General features: G+C 32.5%; 3 protein-coding genes across 3 annotated transcripts in view; 1 reads left to right on the forward strand and 2 right to left on the reverse strand.

Moving 5' to 3' along the window:
* The first annotated feature begins 2349 nt into the window (after window positions 1–2349).
* On the forward strand, window positions 2350–3015 carry LOC125828602 (uncharacterized). The gene has a single exon (XM_049507914.1). It carries the CDS (start codon window positions 2396–2398, stop codon window positions 2798–2800), a length of 405 nt encoding a protein of 134 aa, XP_049363871.1. The 5' UTR covers window positions 2350–2395; the 3' UTR covers window positions 2801–3015.
* Window positions 3016–3649: 634 nt separating this feature from the next.
* Window positions 3650–5800, reverse strand: LOC125828597 (WAT1-related protein At3g30340-like). The gene is made up of 6 exons (XM_049507909.1): window positions 5609–5800; window positions 5446–5508; window positions 5038–5154; window positions 4535–4946; window positions 3938–4089; window positions 3650–3840 (listed from the first exon to the last, which is right to left on the reverse strand). Exons 1-6 carry the CDS (start codon window positions 5788–5790, stop codon window positions 3684–3686), a joined length of 1083 nt encoding a protein of 360 aa, XP_049363866.1. The 5' UTR covers window positions 5791–5800; the 3' UTR covers window positions 3650–3683.
* A 4953-nt stretch (window positions 5801–10753) lies between these two features.
* The window catches only part of LOC125828715 (heat shock factor-binding protein), a 30279-nt gene continuing 21785 nt past the window's right edge, over window positions 10754–19247 (reverse strand). The window contains exons 2-6 of the mRNA XM_049508060.1: window positions 13393–13443; window positions 11895–11948; window positions 11475–11498; window positions 11345–11392; window positions 10754–10917 (exon numbers count right to left, since the gene is read on the reverse strand). Coding sequence (XP_049364017.1) covers window positions 10777–10917; window positions 11345–11392; window positions 11475–11498; window positions 11895–11948; window positions 13393–13395 — 270 coding nt within the window. The 5' untranslated portion in view covers window positions 13396–13443 and the 3' untranslated portion in view covers window positions 10754–10776. The remainder of the gene's footprint in view (window positions 10918–11344; window positions 11393–11474; window positions 11499–11894; window positions 11949–13392; window positions 13444–19247) is intronic.

Genomic DNA, 19247 nt, shown 5'->3' on the forward strand with positions numbered 1-19247 from the left:
AATAGGGGAAGAATGAGGTAGTGGTAACTCAGGTGGTTAGTCTAAATTCTCTTTGACGAAAAATTACTATGTATATATAAAGTTAAAACTATTGTTTTATGTATATACCGTAGATGTTGAATTTCTAGACTTATTTGTGCGTTTACTTCTTTATTTTTTTTAGTGGAAATTTTGACTTAGCCGCTGTATTCGAATTTTACTTAGGAAGATTTGATTGATTTTTTGCTTTTTTAGTTCAGAATAAAGGGTCTTGATTAGGTCGTTAAGAGTAGATAATTCATTTCTCTCGTGTTTGTTTCTATTATATTCTACCTTATCTTATCACTTTTATTTTGTAAGATTAAATAATCACTATCAATAACTCAAGACTCCACTATCTCTAATTATCTAAATTGTTTCTCTTTTATACTCTTCTTAAGAAAATATTTAATTGGGAGCCGTTTGTGAGATTAGATAGTCATCATCTGTATCTTGATCTAAGATCAGTCTATCTTAAAATTATCTATCTTATTTCTCTTTTACACACTCATTACATAAATATTTAATTAAAAGGTTTTTTCAACTATTTTACCGTTTGTGCTTAAAACTTAATAAGAATTCATATCAAGAAAGAAAAATAAATAATTTTTTATATTAAATTAAATTACATGTATATTTTCCTATTCATACCACTATTAATAATCAGATTTCTATGCCCCACAAAAATTATGGAGAAAAGATTTTATGTCTCTACCTCCCCCCATCCTTCTCAACACCTTTTAGAAGATTTAAGATATTTATAACTTTCTATTTCCACCTTTTGTTTTTCCTTTTTTAAAAATAAAAAATAAAATACAACTATATTTATATTAGAACCCAACAAAATTTGGCAAGCAAGAAAATCCTATATTGAAGATAAAACACTCCTAATAAAGGCAACTCGAGACCTCTAATAAAAAATAAATGAGTACTTTTCGATTTACCATGACTCACATAGGTCAATTAAGATAAAAATACATTTTGAGGCATGTAACTCTATCTTTTCTTCAAGACATAAATATTCAAATAATTATATCATAAATCAACAAACAAACAATTCAGTCTCAACGAATTTTCAAGTTTCAACTTCAAAATTCATTATCAAACGAAAGCTTACCGTCCAGGTGGAAGTGAGGGGAAGGAACCATGTTGGGCTAATTGTTGTAGTACAGGCCCATCATTTCATTCCAAGTCTTGGCCCAATGTCTCATGTGTTAATCAGCCCATTTAAGCTACCAACATATGCAATGACTTTTCGTTGTTAATATTTCGATTATCGTATTATAAGTTTAAGTGATATTTTATATTTAATTAGAGCTAGTTTCGGGTTGAATAGGAATAAATTAAGTCGAGGTACCATGGATGTAATGGATGCGATATCATGAGTGAACGAAATGAATGAATAAATTATTTCGAACAGAACAAAATAAATTAATTTAACATATCATAGATGAAATAAATAAATTATCAAACTAAGCTTATAAAAAGTAGGAAACTTAGAAACCAATAACATAAAGTTAAATAAAGATGCTAAAGTAAGATAAATCCATTGGACACCAAATCATCATAAATCTCGTCTAAATATATTGTGTAGGTACCACATTGTGTTTACTGTTTTAGCATGTGTTTTTGTTCCAAAAACAATAATGTCATTATATTGTCTCATGACTTATGAATTTAGAAAAAAATTCTTGGTACGAAGTGTTTCCCCTTTAAACGGTCTTACATAACGTGAATTCAAATTAAATGAGGCTGCAATATGGATATTGAACATCAGATGGAAAACGAAAGAAATTACCTTATTCATGTGAATAAATCCTTCTTCAATCCAAGGTTCACACCCTTTTCTTTCATCTATTTAATGTGTCGATGTTCACATCAAACGACGTTAATTAATTTGTCAAGGTTATACGATAAATTAAAGTGACCATATACGTGTATATACCATACACGTGGCATGCTATTATTGATTTGGTGTAACACCGGACATAAGTAAGTTTTTTTCCCTTCACATAGTGCAAGTGCAAACATTGGTTATAGCGCGTGCATGTCTGTAAGGCATGTTGAAAAGAGTAGTGGTGCTTTACATCGACTGATTTAAAATTCGTAAAAATCGCCTCTGACTATAGTGAAATTTCAATTTGAAGAGATAACAAAACCCTTTAACAAGCAATACTTTTCTTGTTTTTTTTTTTCTTTTAATTTCCAAGAATATTTAGAAGAAATTCTTATATTGCCAAATAAGTAAGGCATTTAGTCCCTCAAAACAACATTGTCTTTAAAATCCAAAGCCAATTCCAAATTATGTCCATTGCACACAAAATTCTTGTCAAGTCTCTCATTATTTCCCCCTTTTGATAAAAAAAATATAAAAGCAATGGCTGATAATGAGATCAAGAACATGATCTCTGATCTAACGAAACGCCTAGGCAGCCTTAAAAATGTTCGTAATAAGGCCGCACTAGGTGACTCGAGCCAGAGTGATGACGATGATCATGGCACCAGGATCATCACTCTGGCTGGAACCAATGTGGGAGCTAGTTTGCGCGGTGAGATGGAGGAGAAAGTAGGCATTGAGGGCAATTCATCGGAGGAAAATGAAGTGTTGAAAACATATGTAAATAGCAATTTTCAATCTCTCAACAATTCCATCATGTTAGGTGGTAGCTATTGTACTAATGACCCTGGTGTTCATTTGGACATTAATGATGATATTGAACACCACGAGCCGCTACCACGAGGACATGGAGAAAAGAAAGGCAACAAACACTATTCAGACTAACAGAGGAGGATCCAGAATTTAAATTCTTTCAGAATACGAGTTCAAAACATAATATATTATCTATGGTCTACATAAAAGTTCAACAAAGCTGAAATGTGAGGAAGTTGCTAAAAGTTTTATTCCATGTTATGAATAAGTATCATAGTGTACTTTAGCATTGTTTCTTTTACTTTTTTCATGTTTTCCTGTTTTTTCACTTTATTGAATCTCTTGTAATGAGAAGACTTTTGTTGAATTGGTGTAGTATTGTAATTTTAGATGGTTTGGTCATATCTTGCATCGACCTACAAATATACCGGTCTATAAGCTATGGCTACTAAAGGTGTTAAAAAGGGACGAGATAGACCTAAAATCACATGAAAGAAAGTTGTCTCGGAAAACCTTTAGATGGTTTGGTCATGTCTTGCATCGACCTACAAATATACCGGTCTATAAGCTATGGTTACTAAAGGTGTTAAAAAGGGACAAGATAGACCTAAAATCACATGAAAGAAAGTTGTCTCGGTAAACCTAAAGTTTCTTGGAATTAATGCAGACTTAGTCCAACAATTACCACAAATGCAGCTAGCATATTGTATTTGTATTTTTTCAAAATGATAATTACTTAGTCCAACAAGTACCACAAATGCAGCTAGCATATTGTATTTGTATTTTTTCAAAATGATAATTACAACTTGCTACTATATAAATCTTTTTTATGTGCAAGAATCTTTTATGTACATCCAATTAAGGTATAGATTTTGATTCTTGAACATTGCAATTGACAGTTTAAAAGATGTTCTATAAAGTTAGTTCTCAAACTTTTTTCTTACAGAACAAAAGTTACATTTTTTTTTCGAAAAAAAGAAGAACTTAGTTCAAAGAAAAGATTGAAATACTGATATCAAGGTATTTCTTGTTCATCATTAGCTTCATGAACTTGGAAATTTAACTCTTTTTCCTTTTTCTCTTCAGTTTCTTGAGAAACTTTCTGCATTTCTTTAGTCTTGCCCCATAGTAAAAAGTATAGTCCGACGATTACAATAACTGATCCAATCACACTGTATTATCATGTTCATCATTTCGCGAAAGAATGAGTTAGTTGTATGATAAGTTTGAAACATAATCTTAAAGGAAAGTTTTGAAATGTTGAATCACCTTCCGAGATGGAGTTGTTCGTGTAGAATTGGAACGTCTAACATGGCTGCCATAACTTGTATAAGAGGACTGAATGCTGCAGTAAAGACCGGTCCCCTCTTCTTAACACACCACGACATTCCAACAAAGCATAGTCCTGAGCCTATTAAGCCCTGTCACACATGAAGAATTCATTTCTATCATTAACTCAGAAACATGGACTTATCGATCATGAGTAATGGAGTAGACATCATAATCGGTTACAAGTCATGGAAGGACGTATGACAATCAATCTATCATTCATCATATAGTAACTTTGAAGTGACTTGTAATTTCACTTCAGTAAAAGGACTACATTTTTTCGACTGGTGCAAATCCTCATTCTACTTATTCATTGAACCATGATGTTTGTGGACGTTAATCGATAACTTGGACACATTTTAGCATGTCCAATGAACACTTGAAACCAACATTTAAAAGTTTTCAAGAACTAATAGTTGCCAACTCCAACTTGTTTGAGACTGAAGCATAGTAGTTGTTGTTTTCAAGAACTTTTAGAAGGTTTTTGTAATATGCATCAGTCTCACGAAACAAATTGCTCGAATTAAATGTACTTACAGTATAAACGACACTCAACATGTCGATGATCTTCTCCTTTGGAATCCAAATGGAAAGTGTTCTATCAGTGGAAAAAGTTAAGATAGCTGATTGTATGGCACTGAAAAAGGTCATAATAACCGTGCTCGAGTACTGACACGGATATTTCTTCCCAATTTTCGCTTGAATAAGGAACCACGAGGACCACAAAATAGTTCCAGCGAATAAGATCATCGAGCCAAAGATCCATTGTACATTTCTTTTAGAGGAGCTGATAGGTTCCTCCAAAGTTTGAGATAAATCTTTAAAGTGTGAAAAGTGGATTAAAGGTTTGCCTTTGTAAAAAGTCAGTAAAAAGGCACCTCCAAGGCATATTAATGTACCAATAACTTTGGCTCTTCCACTTCTATCTTTTATGTTAGTTGTCTCCAACCTGCATCATAATCATAGATTAAAGAAACGCGCAAATTTGTAACTTTTTAAGCTATATTAGTACTCGTTGAGACTCAACGAGAGAGGCATACCCGAAAAGTAATGCCATAAGGAATGTTACCACTGGTACCATGTTGAGAAATGCACATGCAAATGTTGCAGAAGTGTATTGTATGCCAAGAAGGAATAAGTATTGTGTAAGAGATGCCCTGAAAGAAAAAAAAAGGTGTAAGCTATGGTGCTAAAATTTTAGCAAAAAATAGACAAAGGACTTATAGCATCTATGTTGCTCGAACTCTTCAAAAATGTGGATATATGGTCCAAAAGCAGTACATTTGTTGAGGATCCGACACAAGAGTTGATTTCTCAGATGATTGTTACGATCTTAAAAAGTCACTTTCTTTGTTGAAATAAACGGAAATCAAGAAGAAGAGTGACTTTCTGAGATAACCCTCCGACACAAGATGACAGATGATATATATCAATCTTGTTCTACTTACCCAACAATTGCACTCAAGAAAAGATAGCACAAGATTTGAGGGGTGAGTTTAGGCCTTTTATTCCTGAAAATCAAGATTTTCATCAAGAAATAGTGAAGAAGTTCTATAACAAGTAACATAATACATCAAATAAGTGAAAATTAGGAAGCAGCATTCTTGATACCTTTCAAGAAAGAAGGCGACTGGGGCTAAAAACACGGTTGAAATGGACTGTCGATAAGTGATGAACACGAAATGGTTCATACCATCCATGATAATCTTCTTGAGAAGTATATTACAAATCGATAAAGCAAAATCTATCGCCAACATGATAATGATAGGATACCATTCCACATAGCTCTTCATCTTATAAGTGAATTTACTCTGTGTTTTTAAGATGAAAATGAGGCAAAGGACAGATATTTAAAGTGTTTTAAGGACTAAAAAGGAGTGTGAAGAGAAGACAGAGGGAATTCTGGCAATCACATCAATTTAGCAACTCTTAACAGATTTTGACATTAGTTTAACATAAGTATACTCTTTCTTTGTACTTGAGAGATTTCACTATTTCCCTTTTTCCCTTACTTTTCATTGATACTTTACAGTTTACAATAGATGTTAACTATATTAGAATTGTCTAAGCGCACGAACATGTTCATCAACATCTATGTTGCTCCGACTCTCAAAAATGCAATCAGGTTGCATGTATGTCCTCCAAAAGTACGACAATATTTTTGGACAGTCCGAGCAACATAGATCAACATACAATATGTTTGACAGGCTCATCTTATGGAGAAAAGTTATTTTTGGAGATCTTTTATCTTTCTTGGTCTGAAGTTAGTTAAGAAGGCATAATACATAAACAAACACTCAAACTTGGCCTCAACTGACAAGTAAAAACTCCAACTTCGAGAGTGCCCATCAACTTGGTTTCAACTGATAACTAAACACTCCAACTCATCCCCAGCGTGTCTAGTGAACACTTGACGCTAACGTAACACATAAATTTTGGGGAGGTGTGTGGATGACCATTTTGTAAGTTGGAGTGTTCAACTGACACAATGGAGACGAGTTAAGTAATTTAACATGTGAGTCAACACTCGACAAGTGCCTATGTTTAAAATCTTTCTTTTGTTTACTACTTCAAATAGTCTATGGCATCTTGCTTGTGCGGTTCAACTAAAGATAATTCTCTTTTGACATAGCACTATATGGCATCTAATGCAATATGCATCTAATTCTATTTTCAAATAACTTGTAGCAAAGAATCTTCAGATTATAACATTGAACATAAAAACTATACTTTAAATACATCAAATATATCCTGAATGGATAAATAGCATCAGCTACTCAGGAATTTTTTTAAGTCAGAAGGCAGACATAGTATAATTCTGTTGATATGAATCGATAGGGGGAACGATACGTGTAAACTAACCAAAATGAGCCACGATAACAAAAATCTCGTGTGAAATGTTAGAGTAAAAGCTTGTTTGATTCTGATTTTTAGTATGAATACGAATCGTGAAAGTGTGATCTATTGATCCTTTTAGAGCTTGGTAAGTAAGTTGCTCTCAAAACTTGTTTGAGCTTAGTTCATAAAATGTAGCTCAATAGTCAAGACACACTTGGCACCCAAGCGTGTGACCTAATGTCAACGAAGTAGGTGAAAATCTTGGGTGACTTGAATGATAGAGTTATCCAACACCTACACTGATGGGAGATGGTTGATAGTTAATAGTTAATTCAATAGTCGAGGCACGTGTAAGTTGGCTCAAACACCACTTATTGAAAGAAAGGAAAAAAGAAAGTCAAGAACACTTGACTCATTAGCTATGTTGCTCAACAACAATAACAAAAACATACTCAATGTAATTTCACAAACGGGGTCCGGGGATGGTAGAGCGTATGCATTACCTTACCAGTTACCCCTACCTCATAAAGATAGAGATGTTATTTCTGATAGACTCTCAACTCAAGTAAATCATAGCTCAAAGTAGTTTGAAAAAGATAATAAACGAAATATAGCACTGTGGAAAGCAGTACATAACATACAAAAGAAAGAACAATAACTTACAATGAACTAGTATGATAATTGAAGCACATAAAACACATGTATGCGATAACATTTTTGAACAGTCCGAGCAACATAGTTAATTGGTGGCCCCTAGGCAAAAGGAGAGTGTGAGTTAGAACAATGCAAGTTTAGTTGATTTAATCTATAAGAGAACCCTTTGTTATTAGGTCAAATCTTATTCCATACTTTGGCTATACTATATGTAAGAATTTCACTATTGAAAGACATTAATCATTAGGTAAATGAAAGTATGACAAGAATTTTGAAATTCTTGTACAATTTTAAAAGCTTTAAATAGAAACATCCCACTTTCTAAAGAACTATATCATCAATGCTTTTTAAAGTAATGTCAAAATTCTTCACAATGGAAAGTAGAATAGACTTGCTTTCATACATTTATCTTAATCCATATTCTTTATTGTTGCTTAATCATGCTTTGAGCTGGAAACACCAAAATTATGTGCATTTATGCTTTTATGTGTGTGGAGCCTCTTAAAAGTCCATGCATTATCGCCCTAATTAATGGTCAAGAATTAATCAAAGATTAAAATAACATCTAGAGGGAATTTTGTGCAGGGGGCAAGGTAACATCAGCAACAAAGAATGGTCAGTTGAACATCCTTCTCCGAATTATTATACAATGTATATAAAATCAAATGTTTTTTTTCTTAATCACCTTAGCTAGTAATTTGTTAAGTCAATATTACTAGTATCTTTGAGGACTTCAACGATGAGGCAAATATAAGACGAGTTCTGTACAAGGGTTAGCTCTAACCAAAAAAGGGTAGCCAGCTAGACGTTTTTCGTCAGAAAATCATACTAGGTATATAAGTTAAAATATTACTTTTCTACTAATAAATGGTCAAAAAATTATAAAAGATTACCAATACCTCTAGAGGACATAACCCTTCTATACTTCAATTAAGAAGTGGATTTAGGGTGATTTATTCGGCTAACCTAGCCTCCTCCGTCCCTCGGAACCAACGAGGGGTAGTATAGGAATATTCACATGTTGTCTATCGACTACGTCTTTCGATGTAATCTATAGTGCAGGGGTGAGCTACAACCGAGAAAATATGATCAGTTGAACACCCTTTATTAAAAAATTATTTTGTGTATAAATGTCAAATAATATCATATTTCTTATACATATACGTTAAATCTTGTACACCCTTGATAAAATTCCTAGCTTCGCTACTAATTATGTGAGTTAAATTGAACTCACGCTCAGTCATCTATCACCGGCATCATAGGTATTGAATATAATATAACTATGCTTGTTTTTAAATCTTGAATTCGCCTCTGCTTCTGTACTGATAACGGTTTAGAAAATTCTCCACTTTTCCTGCGAGTAGTATGCAGTAAATCATTTAATTGGATGCCTTAAAAGAGAAAAATATTGTTATTCGAATAATCTACTTTAGTAACAGCCTAATTACTATTAATGCATGTGTACTTTACAAAATGTGTGGCATCATATATGCTTAATAACTTTCACATTAAATTCCCCTTTTTTAATTTAATGGATAATACAGAGCTTAAAAGCATAAATGACTTTAATTAATAAAAATAGTTAAACATCCTATTTGAATATAATTCAAAAAGTAATCACACTTTTTTGTCCAATATTATCATATATAGAAGTGATCAATTCTACACAAATGGTCATTTCTAAGTAAATAAATCGCCATACACAATAAATTTTAGATTTGAATTCATAATTTTAGCGGTACAATGAATTTAATATTAAGAAAGATTAAATCCATTAAATTTAAATTTTGGATTCACCTCCTGTTCGGACTATAAAAGTACACATTATTGATTTTGACACCTAATTATATGCTAGATATCTTTCTTTTCATGCAAGTTCGTCTAAATTCCATGCATAAGCATGTAGCAAAAGATACTTTATATAGCTTTATTTAATTAAAGAGATGAACTTCAGTATATGGAAAAATGAATCATCCTTCAATAATTCAAAAATAGATAAGACAAACACATAACACGTTTGGTATATATTAACAAACAAAATTAGCTCTAATTGGAAATTAAATAGTAAATATCCCACCACACACTTCCCTTGCTATATATCAACCATCTAATTATAGTATCATACCAAAATGAGAAAATAATTAAAGCATAAAGATGAGCTACAGCTAAAATCTAAAAGCAATCATCTTCAGAGACGGATTTAAGATTTGAATGTTATGGAATAGAGATACCACTAAACCTACTAGCTATTTGAGCTACTCTGTGTAGACCAAAGTTATCGAATTCGGCTGAATTCATATGTACATACAAACATACATAACATGCTATTTATGTGATGGTATTTGATTAAGCACAGAGTTTAAGTCATAGATATTAGTTATTATTGAGGTTCTAAATCATCATTCCATCGTGGGTAAATTGAGCATTTTAAAATCAAATTGTTACAAAATATAAGATGTCTTTCTTTTTTTTTAACAACAACATACCTAGTGTAATTCCACAAGTAGGGTATTTGGAGGGTGGTGTGCCGTGAGTTCACAACTTTCTTTACCAAGTGAAAGTAGAGAGTTTGATTTCGATAGACCCTCAGCTCGAATAAAGCATAATATAACTACAATGGGTAAGAAAAAGAAATACAATCGTAAAGGAGTCATGTAGAAAATAATGGATCTGATAATGACGATAACCAAAAGGGAAAAGTGTCTTACATTAGGACATAAGGAGTACCATTTTTCCTGCTTACTTTAACTCAGACATCATTTGGAAACAATTTTGTCAAAGCCTATATATACTATAAGTTCCTAGCATAGGTTTTGTTATATTAAATAGTTCAATTAAAGTAGTCAATCACTTACTTATATTAAAAGTAGATGGAATCTTATAAAGTATGATAATGTACATTATCCACCCTGGTGTCTAGTACTCAAGGCATGTCCTTCAATCAGTACTTATGCCTGCATTCTTGACTCAGTATCCACCCACAAATATAGTGCTTTGACCCTGTAGTAGCTCCAATTACGAGCCGATGGGTTCAACAGAATTCAATAGTTTCAGTCAGAGAAATGTATAGATTATAGTATTATCTCAAACAAATCCACTTGTAAGAGCATATTTTAATAACCTCAACAATGACCAAAAGAATAGGTCAAAATATTTCAACCCAAGAATCCATGTACACAGTTTATGTATCATATTACAACCAAATGTCATAATGGACAAAATGGGACAAGACTTTCAAATCAAAACAATTGTAACAAACATGGCCAACTTGGAGTATCATTGCTTGCTTATGCACTAGAATCATCTGCTGGCTTCGCATCCTCTTTTGGTTTCAAAGATGCTGAAGGTGATGGAGCACCATCTTGACCCATTTCACCCCTCAAATCGTTGATGCTCTGTTCAAGTTCATCAATCCGGTTTCCCATCTCGTCAAGTGCAGCTTTGTCAAGGACTAAACATATTTTGTTCAAGCTTTGATGTCATAAAAGAGATTAATATAAAGATATAGTCGGAACAGTTTGATATGAAACCCCTCCAATATGAGAAATTTCACTAACATGCGAGAGGACTGACAACAAGAGAAATAAGAAAACAGCAAACCTACCCACTGATAAACCGACCCTGAAAAGAAGGTTAGATTCATGTTGAAGGATCAGCAGAAAGTATACAAACCTAAATAGTTGTAAGACAGCAAAGCTGGAAACAATGAACCACTCAACAGCCTCAGAGCCAAGAAGGTGGTTAACACATTTGTAGATTCAGAGTTGTACGAAATGCTACATATAACTAGATGCATTTTAGATGACACTGATATTAGCAACTATGGATCAGATAGGGAACATTGAATTAAAAAAGGATATTTTTTGAGATGATTGATTCAGACATTGTCTGGAATCTGGTTTGCTGCAAAGAGAAAAATATCAGTTAGAAAATTACAATTGATACATGTGAAGAATCCAAGGGGTTGCAAAGTGACTGGACTCACCATTTGCTGTAGAAGATTCTGGACCTGGAAGAGAAGGAAAGAACAGTAAGAATTAGAGACCAAAAAAGGGATAGCGACACCAAATGTATGATATGTCAAGTGCATGAAAATTGAACCAAATGTCGTGGAATTAGCATCACGGTAAAGCCATATTTATGAATAGAGCTAGTTCTTTACAGGGCCATGTTGCGTGTCATAATTATATCTGTTTATGAAAGATCACAAAATAGAGTAATATTCTATTGGGAAAAAAAAAGAAGTATTGATTCCAACTTTCCAAGTAATTGTGCTTCAATAATTCAGTGGTGACAAATTGAGATGACTAGAAACTTTAAAGATTGTTAACGAGTGCAAGAGAGTGAGATTAGTCTGCTTAACATCAATTAGAGAAATTAGAGTTGTCTTTGCCAGAAAACTTACAAACACAGTCATATCAGCAGTGCTCTGTTTTGTATTATCACCGTCATGCCCATCCTGCCAGAAAATTGTGATAGTTAGGTTTAGAAGAGTGACACTAAAGCAGCTCAGCAACAGATGAACACACATCTGAATAAAACAAACTACAGATCGAAAGCTAAAGGAGAAGGGTCTGGATAAATTAATCAAATGACCCGACTTGTATCTCCACATGGACTACTTTCATTAAGATGTTCTATGCCTTAATCAGCATTGAACATATTTATCTCAACTTGCATTGTCACTAAGTTTAACTCTTCAAGGCAAGTGAATGGAAGTCAAAACAAAGTGGCTCAAGGAGTTTGCTATGGTAATCCTTTTCCAAGTATTCAAAGCATGGGATTTAATTGAAATCGTACCATCAAGCAAATAAATGCTAAACAAAGATACCCGACAAGGAAGTACAAAGTAGCCTTGGAACAGAAAGACGTGACAACAAAGCAGCAACATATGCAAGTTCCAAAAATGAACGCAATACCATACTTCCGACTTCATAAGGAACTAGATGATGCAGAATGCACCCCGGTACACCTTCTTACAAATCGAACATAAATATATACTCTTAATTCAGACATTGCAGAAGTGGTATAATCTTTCATTTGTATTAATAAAGCAACGTCAGCAGCACATTATAAATCCTACTACATTCACAACCATACTATCCAATGACTAAGAGAGCGACTAGATACAATAAGTAGGCAATACCAGCTAGTTGTGATTAAGCTTAGTCGTCATTGGGAGCTCTAATTGTCTATTTTTCTTGTTATTTTAACATGCTTACTCAACTCAATAACCCAAACTTGCTTTAATTCCAGTCCACCTTTAGCTAAATGAAACAAAACATAGACCACCTCAAATCTCTAATTTGTCTTAAAAGAGCATTGCAATGACTGCAAGTAGAACAATATGGATATAGGTAATTCCTGTAGCCATCTCCCACTTTGGGAGCTCTAATTTTAGCTTTTCATGTTAGTTTAATGTGCTCACTCAACTCAATAACCAAAATTCACTTCAACTTCTAATAAGCAAAATGGAATTTTACAGCTTGAAAATTGTTAATTTTCATAACAACAATGCCAGTGTAATCCCACATATGGCATCTCGGGAGGTTGTCTATGCACAGAGAGGTTGTTTCGATACTCCCTCAGCTCAAACAAAATTGTTAATTTTCATAATTTACTAATATTTCTACATGATTAAAACAAATCACACCGAAACAAATGCAGCAACACCAGGAATATTTATTTATTATTCAGTCCTATTATATGCAATAGATTTCTTGCCTTTTCAACAACAAACAAGAAGCAGAGAATAGATCACAACGCAAATTAAAATCGGAGTCCATATAAACCCTAAATCTGAACGGAAAAATACGTTTTTTTTTTTTTGGATTTATTCAGTTAATGTGGACTGTGCACATAGAAAAAACTGAAAATTAGAATTGATAGAGAAATGAATTTACCATTTTTGTTCAGAATTCTGATGATAGAGAGAGCGATTTGCTGTAATTCGCTGAAATTCGCTTTTAAGCAGAGAAGAAATTGGGAGCCCTAAAAATGGTGAGAATTGGGAGGTCGAAAACTAAAAAGGATTGATAATTTGAATTTTGAAATGATCAAGCGGGTTACTGTTGACCCGACCCGGCTAGTATTATTGGGGAAAATCTCATTTACTTGCAAATAAATAAGAGTAAAATTTTGTTTCACTTCTTTAAATAAACTTTTCAAGCGTAAAATAATTTATACCTATATATTTTATGTAATTATATAAAGGATGTATCAATTGTTGACACCCAATTTTGGCCCCCCACAATTTAGTTAATTTTCAAGCTTCTTTGATTTCAAACAAATTGAAATAATTATTTACGAATCTTTCGGGACCATTTTCAAGGCAATTGGGTCATTTACCTATAATATATATATATATATATATATATCTTCATATACTTATAATATATGGATTTATGTATTTATTACTTTGAATAGATATTTAGAAAAAAAAATAAAAATCGTTTTACTAAAAAATAGAGTTTTAACTAAGTGTACATTTTATTTCCTCAAAGATCAATTAGAGTACATAACTACTCTCTTTATTTCCAAATAATTTTAATTGTTATGATTATTTTACATTGTTAAAGTTGAGAAGCTTAATATTTAATTAAATACTTCAATTTATTAAGATATATGGTAAAAGGACCAGGTCCTTTAACCAAGGCCTACTTGGATTAAAAGAATGACCCTGTAAATCTTCTTCCTCACCAGCGAAGCCAAACCCAGCAAACCAAGAACGACCCGAACCCCCTTGCCTCCGCTTCAATTTACTCTTCTCTCCTTCAAATCGTACAACACAAGCGTGCTTGGCACGAGACCAAGGACACGCGAAGCTCCTTGGTTTGTTTTCCCAACGGTAATATCTTTCCAATTTTCGATTTTCTTTTTCCTTTTTTCTTTTCTTCGATTACAATTTCGTACAGCTCGCACTTTATCCTTTAAGAAGTTCAAAATCTCAGCAATCCCACATCGAGAATTCATCTATTTTTGGGATTTTTTGGGTTTCTATATAAACCCACTTCATTCACTGTTTAAAGGGGGGAATTTTCGGAGACCAAAGAGTACCCTAAAAGGCTTAGGAATTCTTGGTTCCATAGTTTAAAATTTTGTGGTTTTTTTGTGGCTGTTCGAGTTTAAAGAGGTGGTGGGATCGCCTCCCTCAAACTCGTCGTTCAATTCGCTGCCCGGAAAGAGGTAAATTCTTTCTTAGCTATTTTTTGTTTAATTACCAGCTTTTCTTTGTTTTATATTTATGTGTTCTCAGGTTTTTTTTCAGTTTTCATGGTTTAGACTTTGATTTGATATTTAAGTAGCTAATGATATTACTTTTGGGCTTATTGTTAATATTTTGTGGTTATAAATCTCCTTAGCTTCTTTGGTGTTCTATTTGTATTGCCACCTGAATCAAGCCCCGCCCCTGTTGTTCATTTGAAGCTTTGTTTTGCCTATATAAATGTGTTTATTGTCAAGCCTAGGCCAATCCCGTTTCTATCATTTTGCTTTGTCACGTTGGATCCTTTAAGTAATATGCCTTACTTTTTTTTTCCTTAGATAATTTAGCTTGTTTAATAATATCTCTATACCTTTATATTTAAGTTGTCATGTAGAGATTTTTTATTCATTTATTCCGTAACCCAATATGTTGGTTGCTTTATCAAGATGCAATAGCTCATTTGTCCATTGTTCTTAAAGGCTATGTACTGCCAGCCTCTTTCCAGATGCCCCCCTCTATTTTGTTGTCACTATTTGATGTCATTGTGGTTGATGGTACTGAGGTATAATTAATCAATTTGTTGGTATAAAGATTTGATGAATTCTCATGCTTTGAGTAGAACTTTTCTCATCTTAGTTTAGCATCTTGAATGGTTTTTTTTTTTTTTTTGGTCAAATCAATTGTTTAAGATGAGATGATCACTAGCTACATGTTTGTTTTATTTTGAATGATCTGAAATGATATGTTGAGGATCTTATTTGTTCGGGAATCATGAGTTGATCCTAGGCCTAGTCGAGCTCTAGATGAAGTTGAATTTTAATTCAACTTCTCTTTGGTTGCTCCTAAATCCCTTAGATCCTCATGTCATTCCTTCGAGCTATAGGTCCTAAATCGCGTATATTAGGCTACTGTTTTTGTTATTTATCAGTGATGTTGTGTTTCTCTTCGTCTAGTTGCTCCTCTTTTTATTATGGGAAAACTTTTGTTTTCTCTGTCACCTTCTTATTTTGAAATGGGAATTGTTGGTTTGGAGTCTCGGTTACTTTCTCTTTGTTGAATTGCATAGATCAAAGTTGGCGAATAAAAGGTTGCATCCTCTTGTCTATTCTGCATTATAGAAGTGCTAAGTTTGCAAATATAGTTAACCAATTCATGTTAAAGTCATACGATTAAGTCAGAAATCTTTCTTGGCGAGCTTTAGTACCATTGTGTGTTGTTTTTATTTTCTGGATACAATCCTTAATATTGGATTGAATTATATAACTTGTTGATCATCATTTCATATTGATTTTTTGCTTGTTTATCTTGCTAATCTTTATTTTCCCCCCTTTCTTGCGCATGAACTCTCTCCGAATGAGTCCAACGGACTCCCCTCTCTTGCATTTTCTCTTCTTGAGTCAACCTCATCGGAATCGTGAAAGAGAAGCTAATTAATGGGTTAAATCCCAAATCAGTGGCAGCAGCTAAGTAGCGGAGTAATAGCAATCAAAAATGGCCAGAAATTGAATTTTGGATTTAAGAATTCAATTTGATTATTGCAGCAGTCCCAAATGGACTAAAATTGAGGATTTTTGGACTTAAAAATGTCCAATTTTACACTATGGCAGCAGCAGCAGTTGGCCTAAATGGCTGAAACGAAAAATTGAAAATTGGACTTAAAAGAAAGTCCAATTTGAATTCAGCAACAATAGCAACTACCTGCGTTTGGACCAAAAGTCCAAATTCTTTTAAATTTTGTCATATTTTACCATGTCGGATGTGTTATTATTTATTATTTTATTTGTTGACTACTAACTTTTATTAATTTAGATGAATCCTTGGGGAGATATTTTGTTCAAGTTCTTCAAAAAAATTTAAACTCTTTTACGTTAGGCATTCTAAGCTTCAAAACTAACTTGAGAATTATCTATATTCTTTCATAGTTAGTATCTAGCTTCCAAATCCACGCTTAAGTTATTGTGTTGATTTTTTGACTCAAAAACTTGACTCGGATAAAATGTTAAGTTAAAATTATCCTGTTGACACTTCAACATTTGACTTATCTCAATATTTGGGATAATACGAATATACAAGTATCAAAAGATTTCTCATTTAAAATAATAATAATAATAAAAATAAGATTTTCAAGTAATTTAAGTTTTCTTTTAAAAAATTGCCAAGCTTTTAAATCCGTCGGTCAATCGCGTGTTAGCGGATTCTCTAAGATGCCTAAACCCTTCCTTAGAGAATTATTTGAACCCTTACCCGGCTCTGGTTTATTCAAATGTTTTCTTTTAAAAATTATCCTTTTTAATGGTTTTCTTAATTTTTCCTAAAAATTTAAGTGGCGACTTCCAAATTGTAATTTTTCCAAAACATAACAAAAATTGCCTAAGTTGCGAAAATGGTCTCGAAACCTTAGTTTTCGAGATCGGGTCGTAACATCAATTAGTGGTGTTCAATAGGCAAGTTGGATTGAAAGTGGAGATATAAAACGGATTGAAATAAAAATTGGGTTGGGTTGGGTCATGACCCCCCCAAGTTTACTTTGAACTCAAATGGGCTTAAAAGAAGGTAGGGTCTTGACCCGCCCAATTTGACCCCACTTAATCTCAATAATTTTAATATATTGTTATTTAAGTTTTATAACTACAATTTCAATTTCAACTCAAGAATTTTTTTTTAAAAGAAGTTACAAATTGATAGATAAATTCTAAAAGATATAAAATATATAGTAATCCATACCTTCAATATAGAAACATGCATTACATCAATACAAAGAGTCTTAAAACTGGTCGAAATTAGAGATTAAATTGGGCTCAATTGAGGATTTTTTCAAAATGAGTTGAGATTGAACTCAATTCAAATTATCTTGAGCCCAACCCTTAAAATTCTAAACGGATTACCTATAGTTGGGCTCATTTTTGACACCCATAGTATCAATGCATTTCTTATAATGGATACATGAAACTGATTATATACCTTGGATGAAATTGATATATACAAATATACCAGATATATTAATGCATAGTTGGTATTGAATACACAAATTTCTTATAATAAATATAAGAAATCAATGTTAGATATATTGGATAAAATTAATATACATAAATATATTAGATACATCAATGTATATTTGATACTGAATACACAAATACATGAAAGTATGAAACGTAATTACAAAGAATTAGAGGGACAAGAGAGATAGAAGCGAGCGAGAAAGGAGACGGACAAGATACATTCGCTAGATAGAATGTATCTACAAGCAAATACAATGTATTTATAGATATACAAAAATATACTAGATACATCAATGCATATTCGAATACACAAATACGTAAGTGTAAAACACAAATATAGTGAAATAGAGGGATGAGAGAGAGAGAGAAACAAGCGAGAAAGAAAATAGGTGAGATACATTCACTAGATAAAATATATCTAGAGGTAAATATATTTTATTTATAGACAACACCTTCAAGATTTTTAATTAGTATTAAAATTATGGATAGAAGTAAGAGGGATTTACACATATAGACACTCAAAAATAGCCTAATTACACTCCATATCTATAGTTTGCTAATTATGATTCGTAGCTACATGTTATAGGAAGGAGAGTGGCGAGCGAAATTGGGAGAGGGAGGAGAGAGGCGAGCGAGAGAGTGGAAGAGAGGTGAATTGTATATGTATATTGGTTAGATAATTGTTTATTATACATATATATTTGTATGTCCTGGCGAGAGAGATTGTGAAAGGGAGGAGAGAGGCGAGCGAGATTGGGAGAGGGATGAGAGAGGCGAGCGAGATTGGGAGAGGGAGGAGATAGGCGAGTGAGAGAGGACAATAATTTGTATAATTCATACCTCGTTTGTATAATTCATAGGTACATTTGTATAATTCACGTGTTTTTGTATAATTGAGTAATATAAAGTTTGGAATTATACAAATATAATAAAACTCGAAATAACGAATTGATACAAACATAAATGTATGAACTTTAAACAATTATACAAATTACATTATATAAATTATATTATACAAAATCCAAAAACTGCACGTTTATACAAACTTTAAAAAGTTATACACAAAAAGATTGAATGTATATGATGACAAAACTGAAAAACCAAAGGAAATCATCGTCATATACAAATACAAACAATCGTATACAAATACAAATTAAACAAAGAATTGTTAGTTGCGAATATACAAATGTGGCGAATTACATATACAAACGTGATTAATTATACAAACTCAAAGTCAGCCCACATAATTAATGTATAATATTAGTCGCGAGTGGTAATTATAACAAACTATAGTTATAATGAATAATTAAGTAGGATAAGTTTGTTTAACTATGTAATTATTCGTAAAAGTAATTACTACTTATATTAACGGGTTTTGTGTTGTTTGCTAAAAAGATAACATGAATGATATTAAGTAAAATATTTTTATATATAAATATGTAATACAAATAACTTTTTATAGTAATTTATAACCCTCAAATCTAAAATCAAATTGTATTGTATTGTTAGTTTAAATAAAACATATGTTTTGATTGTTACATAAATTTCATTATAT

This window comes from Solanum verrucosum, unplaced genomic scaffold (assembly GCF_900185275.1).
Source record: "Solanum verrucosum unplaced genomic scaffold, falcon-dt-bn FXZP01000273.1, whole genome shotgun sequence".
Taxonomy (NCBI): Eukaryota; Viridiplantae; Streptophyta; class Magnoliopsida; order Solanales; family Solanaceae; genus Solanum; species Solanum verrucosum.

Coding starts and splice junctions, on each gene's coding strand:
- LOC125828602 (XM_049507914.1), top strand. CDS start 2,396: ATGGCTGATAATGAGATCAAGAACATGATCTCTGATCTAACGAAACGC.
- LOC125828597 (XM_049507909.1), bottom strand. CDS start 5,790: ATGAAGAGCTATGTGGAATGGTATCCTATCATTATCATGTTGGCGATA. Junction 5,509..5,608: donor GTCGCCTTCTTTCTTGAAAG/GTATCAAGAATG, acceptor CTTGATTTTCAG/GAATAAAAGGCCTAAACTCA. Junction 4,090..4,534: donor TGTTGAGTGTCGTTTATACT/GTAAGTACATTT, acceptor CATGTGTGACAG/GGCTTAATAGGCTCAGGACT.